The 14,639-nt window shown below is 35.3% G+C and overlaps 1 protein-coding gene across 8 annotated transcripts in view; it reads left to right on the top strand.

Moving 5' to 3' along the window:
* EXOC6 (exocyst complex component 6) overlaps positions 1 to 14,639 on the top strand; it is a 215,122-nt gene that overhangs the window by 70,785 nt on the left and 129,698 nt on the right. For all 8 annotated transcript variants that reach the window (XM_057531068.1, XM_057531071.1, XM_057531072.1 and 5 more), the window contains 3 exons: positions 1,504 to 1,656; positions 3,724 to 3,792; positions 9,031 to 9,114. In XM_057531068.1, coding sequence (XP_057387051.1) covers positions 1,504 to 1,656; positions 3,724 to 3,792; positions 9,031 to 9,114 — 306 coding nt within the window. The remainder of the gene's footprint in view (positions 1 to 1,503; positions 1,657 to 3,723; positions 3,793 to 9,030; positions 9,115 to 14,639) is intronic.

The following is a 14,639-nucleotide window of genomic DNA, read 5'->3' as shown; positions in this document are numbered from 1 at the left end:
CACTGCTCGCCACAATTAGAGAAAGTCCGTGCGCAGCAATGAAGACCCAACACAGCCAAAAAAAATTAAAAATAAATCAACTAATTTTTAAAAAAAGTTAACAATGGAACTATCATATGTTCTACTATGGGTATTTATCCAAAAAACCTGAAATCAGGGTCTTGATGAATATTAGCACTCCCATGCTCTTTGCAGCATTATTCACAATATCTAAGATGTGGAAACAATGTAAACGTCCATTGACAAATGAATGGATTAAGAAAATGTGGTATGTACCTATAATGGAATACTATCCAGCCTTTAAAGAGGAAATTATCAGCTATCTAAGTTAGTCAAATTCATAGAATCAAAGAGTGGGATGGTGGTTGCCAGGGGGAAATGAGTTACTAATCAACAGACATAAAGTTTCAGTATAAGATGAACAAGCTCTAGGGAATTCCTTGGCAGTCCAGTGGTTAATGATACCTACCAGGGTTCTTGGCCATCCCTAATCAATAGAAATTGACTAGAGGCCAGACAAGAAATTCAGCCAAGGCTTTATTGGGGCCCCTGCTACAGCAGGGGGGAGCGAGAACAGACCACAGGTTCCCTTGCTTGCTTACTCCCTGAGGAGGGGCGAGCTTGTTCCTTATATGGGGTGAGGGTAGGGGTGTATCCATGGGTCAGGCCGGAGGGGTGGCTTAGGTGTTTTGCCCACCCTTTAGGTGGCCTAGTGTGTAGAGGGCTTGCGCAGTACCCTGCTTTTGCTCTGGGCTCTTAAAAAGTGGCAGTGGGGTTTTTTGGTCTCTTTGTATCTTTTGTCCACAATTTGCCCCAACTGTGCATGCATGCAGTTATTTTTAGTCCCTTATAGTTTCTTTGTATTTTGTTGCTGGAGGAGAGGTTCGTCCAGGTGCAAGTATTGCAGCACTGAAGCAAAGGGTCCCAGGTCCTAGGCCTGTCTCAGGACTCCGAGCTTTCACTGCCGTGGGCCCGGTTCTGTCCCTGGTCGGGGAACTAAGATCACACAAGCTGCACAGTGCGGCCAAAAAAAAAAAAAATGATGAACAAACTCTAGAGGTCTTCTATAAATATCAATATTATACCTATCAACAATAATGTATTAAATTATTGATATACGTATTAATAATGTAATATGTATGTACACTGAAAAATTTAAGAGGGTAGATCTCATGTTAAAGGTGCTTACCACAATAAAATAAAATTGAAAAAAAGAAAGTGGAAGGAGATAATCAAGAGTAGAAATCAATATAATAGAAAACAGAATACAAAAGGGAGGATCAACAAAGACAAAAGATGGTTCTTAGTCTTTTCAGATAAAATTGATAACCCCTGCAAGACTGTTGAAAAAAGGAGGGTGCAAATCATGAACAAAAATGGGACATCATTCCAGATCCTACACCTACAGACATTAAAAAGATGAGAAAATATGAATAAATTCTTGAACCAATTTTGACTACAATAATTTTTCAAATAATCTTAATTTTTCTTTTTCCCAAATAGGCACAGCAGCAGAAACTCTTCAGCGTTATTCTGCAGAAGCAAAATAATGTAAAATTTGGGAAGACTGTGTATATAAATGATAGAATTCCAGAAGAAAGGAATGAAATTGTATTGAAACCTGTATTTGAGGAAGAGGATGAGAATGAAGAGGAGGTGATGGGAATTTCTTTCTTTCTCTTTCTTTCTTTGTATCTTTTTTTGTTTCTATCTTTGTTTCTTCCTTCCTTCCTTTTCTTCCTTTTTTCCTTTCTTTCCTTCCTCCATCCCTCATCTATTATTGGATGTTTTTTTTCCTCTTGAGTTGTAATGTTGTCTGTGTGACACTCAGTCTTGCCATGTGGAAACTGAATTTACGTACATCAGTTTGTAATGAGCTATTAGGGCAAAGGAGTCATCTGAAATGTTAGACTGAATAATTGACAGATAAACAAGATATATTGTAGATTATATTTGTAAGCTGCAGATGGTTGAACCTAGGTTTTCTGCCATAATTAGCAGTAAAAGTGTAAATTTAATGATATTTTTGTAGTGATCACTCATAATTTAATTACCTGTGGCAGATATTTAATTGCATGATGGCTTAACCTTGCCATTTAGACTAATTCTGGATAGCCTAGCTTTTTTTCCTTCGGCTGGTGCTGAGATACTACAAAATAATTTTAATATGATTAAAGTTAAGTTTTCAATTTCTTAAAAAAGTTTTACTAAGTCTAGAAACCTTGAAATTGTCCTTAAATATTTGCTTTCTTTTATCCTCTTCATTCAAATTCATTCCTAGTCCTAGTGCTTCTTTTGTTCCCTCCACGAAGTCTTCTGTTGAGCCTACTTTTTATCTTTTCCGTTGAATTCCTTTTGAATTTACTTAATACCATGAGGAGTCTAGTATTCCCAATTGTTTATAAGTTTTGCCTTGTCAGTGAGAGTTTAAATTCTTTTTCTAAGGACACTGTTGGGGTGTAGTAAGAACTTTTAATTGATTGATTAAAGAGGAACCATATAAATATGTGTCCATGGCTTCTCTGTGTTTGGGGGAACCACTGAGTGTTCAGTATGTACATTTGCATTATATGCGTGAGGATGAGTGAGTCTGTATGTATTTGTGAGTGTGTGTGTGTATATGTGTGTGTATGTATATGTATGTTAATATGTATATATGTATGTATATACATTTATGTTTGCATATATAGTAGATGTCTGATATACAGATAAATAAACAGCCTTAAATAGTTTAATGTCTTTCTAATGTGGAATTAATGTGACCTGATTAGTCCCTTGAAATGAAATAAATGTTTTTGAAATCTACTTTTTTGCTCTTTCTTAATCAGTATTCAGAGACTCTCTGTAAGTCTTTTCTCCCTTGAGATTCAGAATGGTAAAAATGGACCATCTAGTCTTCGTGTCTCAATTTTCCCTAATCTGTTTTGTATATCTTTAATTGCTGGGAACATTGCCGTCAGGCCCGACACCCAAATCCATACTCTAAGAGAAACTTGGTTGTTTCCCTGTTCTTTTCGATCTATTTAATTATTACTACATTTTGTTTCTATCATTTTCCCAAATAAGTAATTCTATAATAAAAATAATTTAAGTTCTCTCAGAGGATTCATGAGAATAGAAATGTGTTCCTTTAAAAAGAGTTTATTTCTCAAGTTTGGGGAACTTTATGTTACTGTTTCTTTAATTGTAAGGTGTACTTTAAAAAATATTATTAACATCTCAGAATCAGGAAACATCTTAAAATTGATGATACTACAGTTTCAAGTGGTAGTGTTTTTTTTTTCTTTGTTAGTGTTCCATAAAATAATAATGATGATTTCTTCAACTTGATGAAATAATGATAAGTCATGCATAAGAGAAGGAACTTCATCTATAGGTAAATCATACATTTGTGCACCATCTTTACCAGAAGCAATAATGATGTATCTAGTTATCCATAGCAATTTTCTGGTAATCTGTCAAGCATGTTAAAGATATACAGTCTCTCCCCTTTATTACCTTAAAATCTAAAATAGTCAACAATGATGATAAATATATGCAGAATGAATTACTAAACAAATGCCAAAACAAAATAAAAAAGGCATTGTGTTTATAGTGTGTGCTTTTTATAGTTGATAAATGTTATAACACGAAGTCCATGAATCTCCTTGTCTAACTTTATATTATTCAACAGTAGACTAGTAGTTTGACCTATAATTTTTAAAAAATGGTTTTATTTTTCAGGTCTTAACTGTTCAGGATCTTGTTGATTTTTCCCCTGTTTACCGATGTTTGCACATTTATTCTGTTCTGGTAAGTATCTTTTGTATATGTGCATGTGTGTGTATGTATATATATATATATATATATATGTCTGTGTGTGTATACATATGTGTGTATACACGTTTGTGTGTGTATATTTGTATTATTAAAAAGACAGGTATGCATTTTAGGCCTGCTTTTCTAAAGGCTGACCACAAGCTCATTGAGCTCTAAACCTTCATGCAGTATTTATTTGTGAAATATCCACTGTGTGTAAGGCATTTACTTTTTTCTTTAACTTAATCATGGTGTACTTTCAAGTATACTTTTCATGTATGTTAAAAGAACCTTACATTTCTCCCTTCTTGCCTTTGTACTGTTGTATCACAGTTACTTTTAAATATGTTACTTCTATGTTTGTTTACTCCACACTACATTGTTTTTAGTTTTGGTTAAACAATTATCTCTTTAAAAAACATAACAGCACTACTCTGATATAATTCATATACCCAAAATTTTACCCTTTTAAAGTATACAGTTCAGTGGTTTTAGTATAATTCACAAGGATGTGCAACCATTACAACTAATTCCAGAACATTTTATTACTACAAAAAGAAACCTCTTACCTGTTAGCAGTCACTCCTTATTCTCCCCTCCCCCCAGTCCCTGACAACCATTAATTTACTTTTCTGTCTCTATGGATTTGCCTATTCTGGGTATTTCATATAAATGGAATCATACTATATGTGGCCTTTTGTGTCCAACTTCTTTCATGTAGGTAGAAGTTTAAGTTATTGATTGAGATCTGTCTTCTTTTTTATTTATTTAAAAAGTTATTTTATTTTATTTTATTTTGGTGGTGTTGGATCTTCGTTGCTGCGCATGGGCTTTCTCTAGTTGTGACAAGTGGGGACTACTCTTTGTTGTGGTGTGTGGGCTTCTCATTGCGGTGGCTTCTCTTGTTGTGGAGCACGGGCTCTAGGTGTGTGGGCTTTGGTAGTTGTGGCACGCAGGCTCAGTAGTTGCAGCACACGGGCTTAGTTGCTCCGTGGCATGTGGGATCTTCCTGGATCAGGGATTTAACCCATGTCCCCTGCATTAGCAGGTGGAGTCTTTTTTTTTTAATTTTATTTATTTATTTATTTTTGGCTGCATTGGGTCTTCATTGCTGCACATGGGCTTTCTCTAGTTGTGGCGAGCGGGGGCTACTCTTCGTTGTGGTGTGCAGGCTTCTCATTGCAGTGGCTTCTCTTGTTGCGGAGCTCAGGCTCTAGGTGCACGAGCTCAGTATTTGTGGCTCGCGGGCTCTAGAGTGCAGGCTCAGTTGTGGCACATGGGCTTAGTTGCTCCGCGGCATGTGGGATCTTCCCGGACCAGGGCTGGAACCTGTGTCCCCTGCATTGGCAGGCAGATTCTTAATCACTGAGCCACCAGGGAAGTCCTGGCAGATATATTCTTAACCACTGTGCCACCAGGCAAGTCCCTTTCTTCTTTTTTAATACAGACATTTAAAGCTATAAATTTCCTTCTAACCACTGTTTTAGCTGCATTCCATGAGTTTTGGTGTGTTGTGTTTTTGTTTCCATTTATCTCAAAGTATTTTCTAATTTCCTGTGATTTCTTCTTTAACCCATTAGTTATTTAGAAATGTGTTTAATCTCCATGTTTGTGAATTTCTGTTCACAAACAAAAGTTCTTCTGTTATTGATTCCTAATTTAATCCCACTGTAGTCGCAGATCATACTTTGTATGATTGCAGTCCTTTTAAGTTTATTGAGGCTTGTTTTATGGCATAACATATGCTTTATCCTGGAGAATGTTTCATGTAAACTTGAGAATAATGTGTATCTGGCTGTTGTTGGGTGGTGTTTTCTATAGCCATCAGTTAGGTTTATTTGATTATAGTGTTCAAATCTTTTGTATCCTTGTTGATCTTTTGCTTGTTTCATCTGTTATTAAAAGTGGGATTATTGAAGCCTCCAGCTATAACTGTCAAATTGTCTATTCTTCCTTAGTTCTGCCAGTTTTTGCTTCATATATTTTTGAGGCTTTGTTGTTACATGTGTATATGTTTATAATTGTTATGTCTCCATGGTAAGACCTTTTTTCATTATAAAATGTCCTTCTTTGTAATACTTTTTGTCTTAAATTCTATTTTGGCTGATATTAGTATAGGCACTCAGGCTCTTTTGGTTATTCTTGGCATGGTATATATATATATATATTTTTTTTTTTTTGGTATATTTTTTTATTATGTTATTTTTGACCTTTTTGTGTCTTTGAATCTAAAGTGTGTCTCTTGTAGGATAGCATATAGATGGATCTGTGTTTTTTTTTCAGTTCAGTCTGCTGATCTCTTCCTTTTGATTGGATTGTTTAGTTCATTTATATTTAATGTAATTACTGATAAAGTAGTATTGACATCTACCGGTTGTTTTAATATGTGTGATGTCTTTTTTTGTTCCTCTCTTTCTCCATTATTGCCTTCTTTTGCATTAAATAGATATTTTCTCATGTACCATTTTAATTCCCTTGTCATTTGTTTATACACACACACACACACATTTATATATTTAGTATTTTCTTAGTGTTTGCCCTGGGAATTACAAGTAACATCTTTATCTTAAAACAGTATAATTCTCATTAATCCCTCTCCTTTGTGTTATTCTCATACTAATTATATATTTACACATTAGGCATTGACACAGTTTTATAATTTTATAACTCTTTATGCAGTTGTTTTTTTAAATCAGAAGAAACGAGTTACAAACAAAAATACACATATACTGTCTTTATATTTTCCTCTGTATTTACGTTTAGTGGTACTTTTTATTTCTTCATGTGAATTAGAGTTACTGTCTAGTGTCCTTGCATTTCTGCCTGAAGTACTCCTGTTAGTGTTTCTTTTAGGGAAGGTTCTGGTAGTGTCACATTCTCTCATTTTTGCTTATCTGGGAATGTCTTAATTTCTCTTTTGCTTTTTTTTTTTTTTTTTTTTTGGCCGCACTGCGTGGCTTGTGGGATCTTAGTTCCCCAACCAGGGATTGAACCTGGGCCCTTGGCAGTGAAAGCACAGAGTCCTAACCACTGGACCACCAGGGAATTCCCGCTCCTTTGCTTTTTTTTTTTTTTTTTTAAATTTAATTTTATTTATTTATGGCTGTGTTGGGTCTTCGTTTCTGTGCGAGGGCTTTCTCTAGTTGCGGCAAGTGGGGGCCACTCTTCATCGCGGTGCACGGGCCTCTCACTAATGCGGCCTCTCTTGTTGCGGAGCACAGGCTCCAGACACGCAGGCTCAGTAATTGTGGCTCACGGGCCTAGTTGCTCCGCTGCATGTGGGATCTTCCCAGACCAGGGCTCGAACCCGTGTCCCCTGCATTGGCAGGCAGACTCTCAACCACTGTGCCACCAGGGAAGCCCTCCTTTGCTTTTTAAGAGTAGTTTTGTTGGATATAGAGTTCTTGGTTTTTCTTTCAGTGCTTTGAATATGTCATCCCACTGCCTTCTTAAGCCATTTACTTTTAAGGAGTTTTGAGGTTTGGATTATTTATGTAATTGAAAAAAGAATGGTAATTATGTTAATTAGAGCAAATAGAACTATCTTTATTTGTTAACTTTTTTCTTTTAGTCCTCTGTTAAAAGACAGGACTAGTTCTGCACTTCCTAGCTGAGGTGAAAGTGATCTAACAGCACAATATCAATGTAAACTTGTTTTACAGATAAGTAAGTGACGTTACAAGTGTGTTGAACTTTATTGAATAGACCTTTAAAAAGAATTTCTCTTTTTAAAGCTATAATAAATCATAGTGTAGTATCAAAACAATAATACTTTTAGTCTATTCTCTGATCTTTCAACGTGTGTGAGTATAAACTACCTTAACTTCGTAGATTCTTTTCAGTGTGAGGTGGTAGTATATACATTTAACTGCATTCATACCTGAGGCAAACAGAGGCTAGGTTCCATCACGATTGCACTGCTATCTGTAGTAACATTGAAAACTAGGCTTCCTTTTGTCTAATCACATGAAGTTTTATTCTTTCACAACTCCTTTCGAATTGGATGTTCTCCTGTAAGTTTTTGAGTTTGGTGTAGAAGAATGATTTTTTGCTTTGATAGTGCTCAGTTTTTCTGTCTTATATGGCACCATACTACAGTGAGTTCCAGTAGGCACTTCTGTTACTTTGTATTATTCCTGTTCTATACGTGTATGATCTGCAGGAGACCGTGAGTGTTGTTTGTTGTTCTTTCCCCAGTGCCTTCCATTTTACCTGATATTTCATAAAGATTTGCTGCATTTAGTAATTGACTTGACTCTTTAACACAACACTCAGTTTTTAATGCAGACACTTTATATATCTTTATCTGGGAGTTTATGTCAACAGGCACTAAGTCCTCTGGGAAAGACTGTATCTTTATACCTGTGTAACAGATGTGGCTGTTGGCAGAAGGTCTCAGTTTCTTGCCGCATGGGCTGTCTGCAAGTCTGCCTGATAGTCTTCATGACGTGGCAACTGGCTTTCCCCAGAAGGGAGTGATCTGAGAGAGACCAAATGAAAACCATGATGCCTTTTATAACTTAATCTCAGAAGTGACATACTTTTACTTCTACTGCATCCTATTGGTCACATAGACCAACCTTGGTACAACGTGGGAGGAGACTACACAAGGGATCTTTGGGGGGCGTCTTGGAGGCTACCACACTCACTTTGTAAAAGAAAGACATATCCTTCACTGATACCTGGTGGTACCATTGTGCATTGTCTTGATGTGTAAAAACTTCCAAGGTGCCAAATAAAGGAGAAGTCTTCTTTAACAATTAATCAAGGGACAGTATACACATAAGGGTTCCTCCCTTTCTCTTCCTGTGCAGATTAATAGTAAACCATGTTAGAAATAGTATATTTTGTCCTATGGTCAGATTTGCTTAATTCTTGTACAACATGTTCAGAAGTTGAGGCTTGCCAACTAATTTTGTTAGTTAGTTTCCCTCACTGACAGCCATATTTTCTTTCGTTAGTCAAAAATGTATAAAGGCTAAGTGACAAGTTGGGCGACAGTCAAATTATTTGAACTTACCTTTAGTCGTCTTAATTGTCATGATACCAAAGAAGGTTACTATCTATGAACCATAATGCCAAAACTTGTTCTTGGTATTCAATATGAAATACCATTCCGCATTTAAATCCAGTTGTTAAAAACTGAAAAATGACTCTTACGGGGTAAAGTTATCCGTTTAGCAGTGTGTTTGTGTATGTGTGTTTTTCATTACTCTTCTGATTTTATTTTAGGGTGATGAGGAAACATTTGAAAATTATTACCGAAAACAAAGAAAGAAACAGGCAAGACTGGTATTGCAACCCCAGTCAAATATGGTAAGTATGTGAAAATTTTGAATTGGTTATGTTGAAGTTTTTATCCTCTTTAATTTCTTCAAGGCATGCATTCAACTACAAATATTTATTGAATACCTACCATTTCCAATAATTGGTTTAGGTGTGAAGGTTACAGCAGTGAACAAAATGGCTAAGTCCCTTCTCTCATGAACTTACATTCAATTAGGGAAGATAGACTGTAAATGAATAAATAAGACAATGAATACATAAAAAGATAAATAAGTAAATATATAAAATGTCAGGGAGTGATAATTAGTTTCTGACAATGTGGTAGACTGTGTATCTTGATTAATTGTTCTACTGAAAAAACAACTAAAGGTGCTGGATAAAACATTTTTTAAAATCTTAAATTCTTTTTAAATGTGCTGAGGATCAGGTAGGAAAGTATAGTCCTGAAAAAGACTAAATAAGTAATCTGAAAGGGCTATGTTTGTGGGATTTTTATTAGTCATTCTCAAGAATATATGTATTTTTTTGGTTATAAAATTGTGATGTATTCACTGTAGAAAAATAAGGAAAAATTGAAATAAAATAATCTATAATGTAAAAAAAAGAAAAAAACTAAGTCAGTATGGAACTGTTCTATATGTTGGTTATGGTGATAGGTATGTGACTAGATGTATTTGTGAAAACACATAGAAACAGCACATGAAAAAGAGTTTTGTTGATATAACTTATACCTCAATACACCTAAATATAAGAAAAAACAGGAAAACCTAAATGAGGAAAGAAATTCAGACAGGCATAATGAAGAACTGAATGTAGCTTTTATCCTAGGGGCATGTGCTGAATGGGAAAGCATAAGTTTTGAGGACATAGGGGTGCAGGGGGCTAAGCCTAGAGTCACCCAAAGTGGGTGATAAGAGACTGTCTCCTTTGTAAGGCTGAGACTCCAAAGAATTATAGCCCATTATTAGTATGACCTAGACATAAAACCATCTAGCAAAACCTCTCTGGTCCTTCTGTCAAATACACTAAAGAAAATTGCCTATCCCAAATCCTGGTGCTGAGTGAACAAAGAAAAAAAATCTCTGAGAATTCATAACAAGCAGTTCCTCAAATATGTTTGCAATCCAAATTCATTCTACTTGGATAATCAAAAAAATCTCAAGCTGAAAATTTAAAGTGGTTCCATTTTGATATTGTCTCCAGGTGCCTAGTAGAAGCAAATGCAGTTCTTCTCCGAACCTTCATACCAAATTAAAGGATATCCATAGTTGAGGTTTCAAGGAAAATTAGCAACTCATACTCAGAATTAGTTATCAAACAAGTGAGAATCATTAGAAATATTGACAACAGAAATAAATTGTAAAGGACTTTCAATATTTGAGTTATTAGGCATAGAATATAAAATAACACTATTATATTTAAAGAAATAAAAGGCAAACTTGCTGATATCAATAGGGAACAAGAAACTCTAAAGGAATTACCAAAAAAAATGTGAAAAAAAAATCAAGTAGAGGGCTTCCCTGGTGGCGCAGTGGTTGAGAATCTGCCTGCCAATGCAGGGGACACAGGTTCGAGCCCTGGTCTGGGAAGATCCCACATGCCGCGGAGCGACTGGGCCCGTGAGCCACAACTACTGAGCCTGCGCGTCTGGAGCCTGTGCTCCGCAACAAGAGAGGCCGCGATAGTGAGAGGCCCGCGCACCGCGATGAAGAGGGGCCCCCGCTTGCCACAACTAGAGAAAAGCCCTCGCACAGCAACGAAGACCCAACACAGCCATAAATAAAAAAAAAAAATTAAAAAAAAAAAATTAAAAAAAAAATCAAGTAGAATACCTAGTAATTAAAGATATATTAGCCAACATGAAAAATTTTGTGAACAGGTTGATGAATTCTCTTAGTTGATCTGAAGAAATTTCTAGACTACATCATAGAGAGACAAAAGAATAAAAATATAGAAGAAAGATAGAGGAGATACAGAGAGGTCTAACATATTTAGTTGCAGTTTCAGAAAGAGAGGATAGAACAAGAGGGACAGAGGAATATTTGAGGTAATACCTGAGAATTTACTAAGACAGATGAGAAACAGAAACCTACAGAGTCAAGTCCAAGGAATCCAAGTAGGTTAAATAAAAAGAAGTACACTTTTAGAGAACTTAAAATGAAAATGTAGAACACCAAAGATAAAGAGAAAATAGAAGACCTGAAAAACGTTATGAGCTAAGTGAACTAATTGACATTTATTGAATAATTCACCCAAAACAGCAGAATACACGTGCTTTTCCAAGTGTATCTGGAAGTTTCACCAAGATAGATCATATTCTGGGTAATAAAATAAATCTCAATAAATATTAAAAAATTGTACAAAGTGTGTCTTTTGACTACAAGAGAATGAAATTATCCATATGCAAAAAAATGAATGTTGATGTTTACCTCATTCAACATTTCAAGAAATGGATCATGGACCCAAATATAAGAGCTAAAATTGTAAAACTTTTAGGAAAAACAAAGGTTAAAATCTTTGTGACCTTGGGTTAGGCAGTATTTTCTTAGGTGAGATACATAAAGCATGAACCATAAAAGAAAGAAATTGATAGATTGAACATCAAAATGGAAAATTTCTACCCTTCAAAAGGCAGTGTCAAGAAAATGAAAAGACAAGACATAGATGGAGAGGATATTTGCAAAACTCATGTCTAATAAAAGGCTTGTATCCGGAATATATAGAGAACTTGTATAACTAACTAAAGACAGACTAAAAAGATTCAAATAGACATTTTACCAAAGATACACAGATGGCAAATAAGCACATGAAAAGATGTTAAATATCATTTTTCATCAGGGAAATGCAAATTAAAACCACAATGAGATACCTCTACATACCTACTAGAATGGCTAAAATTAAAAAGATCGATAATAGCAAGTGCTGGTGAGGATTTGGAGCAGCTAGAACTCTCATAAACTTCTGATAGGTATAAATATTGTACTGCCACTTTGGAAAATAGTTTGACAGTTTGTTATAATGTTAAGCATACACTTGCCATATGACCCAGCAATTCCACTCCTAGGTTTTTACCCGTGAGAGATGAAAATTTATCCACATAGTGGCTCATATGTGAATGTTTATAGTAGCTTTATTCATAAATGCCAGAAACTGGAAACATCTCAAATGTCTGTGAACTAGTGAATAGATAAACAAATTGCTGTACCTCGACATAATGGAATACTTACTCAGCGGTAGAAAGGAAACTGATACATGCAGTGACATAGATAAATCTTAAAAGCATCATTCTAGGTGAAAAAATTCAGATACAACAAAGTTATGTATAGTACGATTTGTGTTATATGACATTTTTGAAAAGGCAAAACTATGGGATAGAATGGGATCCGTGACAACGGGCCAGGGTTGGGCAGAGTGATTCACTATAGAGGGGCATAAAGGGAACTTTTTATGAGACGGAAATATTCTATATCTTGATTTTGGTGGTGGTTACACAAATGTCTACGTTCATCAAAACTCATTGGGCTCTGTATGTAAAAAGGGTTTTAATTTTGCTTTATGTAAATTATACCTCAGTAAATTTGACTTTAAAAACAAAGATAAAGAGAAGACCTCAAAAATACCCAGAGATTATTTTCAAATAAACAAGACAGTGGAATATTTTCAATACTGAAGGAAAATAACTGTCTACCTGGGATTCTATATTCAGCGGAACAAGGGCAAAGATAGACATTTTCAGGCAAAGAAGAGGAGAGTTTGTTACCAAGACACCCTTACTAAAGAAAGGATATACTGTAGTCAAAAAGAAAGTGATGCCAAATGGAAGATATGAGATGCTAGAAGGAATGAATAGCAAGGAAAGTGTAAATATGTGGACAAATCTGTGTTGACTGTAGAAAATAATATTAATAAAATATTATGGACGTTAAAACAAGATAGAGTTGAAATGCACAGTAACAATAGCATAAACATTAGAGTGTGATGGAAGTTAATGAAGTGAAACTGTTCTACAGTTTTGGAATTGTCCAGAAAAGAGTAAAATTATTGATTAATTTTAGAGTTGGATTACTTAAGTATGCATAATGTAATTTCTGTAACCACTAAAAGAATAGAAGCAATATATACTTAAATATAATTTTTATTTTTTCTCTACATCTGTGTCTCAATTTCTGCCCTGCAAACCGGTTCATCTGTACCATTTTTCTAGGTTCCACATATATGTGTTAATATACGATATTTGTTTTTCTGACTTACTTCACTCTGTATGACAGTCTCTAGGTCCATCCATGTCTTTACGAATGACCCAATTTCATTCCTTTTTATGGCTGAGTAATATTCCATTGTATATATGTACCACATCTTCTTTATCCATTCGTCTGTCGATGAACATTTAGGTTGCTTCCATGAACTGGCTACTGTAAGTAGTGCAGCAATGAACATTGGGGTGCATGTGTCTTTTTCAATTATGGTTTTCTCTGGGTATATGCCCAGTAGTGGGATTGCTGGATCATATGGTAATTCTATTTTTAGTTTTTTAAGGAACCTCCATACTGTTCACCATAGTGGCTGAATCAATTTACATTCCCACCAACAATGCAAGAGGGTTCCCTTTTCTCCACACCCTCTCCAGCATTTGTTGTTTGTAGATTTTCTGATGATGCCCATTCTAACTGGTGTGAGGTGATACCTCATTGTAGTTTTGATTTACATTTCTCTAATAATTAGTGATGTTGAGCAGCTTTTCATGTACTTCTTGGCCATCTGTATGTCTTCTTTGGAGAAATGTCTATTTAGGTCTTCTGCCCATTTTTGGATTGGGTTGTTTGTTTTTTTAATATTGAGCTGCATGAGCTGCTTATATATTTTGGAGATTAATCCTTTGTCCGTTGATTTGTTTGCAAATATTTTCTCCCATTCTGAGGGTTGTCTTTTTGTCTTGTTTATGGTTTCCTTTGCTGTGCAAAAGCTTTTAAGTTTCATTAGGTCCCATTTGTTTATTTTTGTTTTTATTTCCATTACTCTAGGAGGTGGATCAAAAAAGATCTTGCTGTGATGTATGTCAAAGAGTGTTCTTCCTGTGTTTTCCTCTAAGAGTTTTATAGTGTCTGGTCTTACATTTAGGTCTTGAATCCATTTTGAGTTTATTTTTGTGTATGGTGTTACGGAGTGTTCTAATTTCATTCTTTTACATGTAGCTGTCCAGTTTTTCCAGCACCACTTTTGAAGAGACTGTCTTTTCTCCATTGTATATCCTTGCCTCCTTTGTCATAGATTAGTTGACCATAGGTGCATGGGTTTATCTCTGGGATTTCTATCTTGTTCCATTGATCTATGTTTCTGTTTTTGTGCCAGTACCATATTGTCTTGATTATTGTAGCTTTGTAGTAAGGTCTTAAGTCAGGGAGTCTGATTCCTCCAGCTCCATTTTTTTCCCTCAACACTGCTTTGGATATTTGAGGTCTTTTGTGTCTCCATACACATTTTAAGATTTTTTGTTCTAGTTCTGTAAACACTGCCATTGGTAATTTGATAGGGATTGCATTGAATTTGTAGATTGC

The sequence above is a fragment of the Balaenoptera acutorostrata genome, chromosome 16, assembly GCF_949987535.1.
Source record: "Balaenoptera acutorostrata chromosome 16, mBalAcu1.1, whole genome shotgun sequence".
NCBI lineage: Eukaryota > Metazoa > Chordata > Mammalia > Artiodactyla > Balaenopteridae > Balaenoptera > Balaenoptera acutorostrata.
The sequence above is the reverse complement of the archived record's forward strand: the minus strand, read 5'-3'. Positions and strand labels throughout refer to the sequence as shown.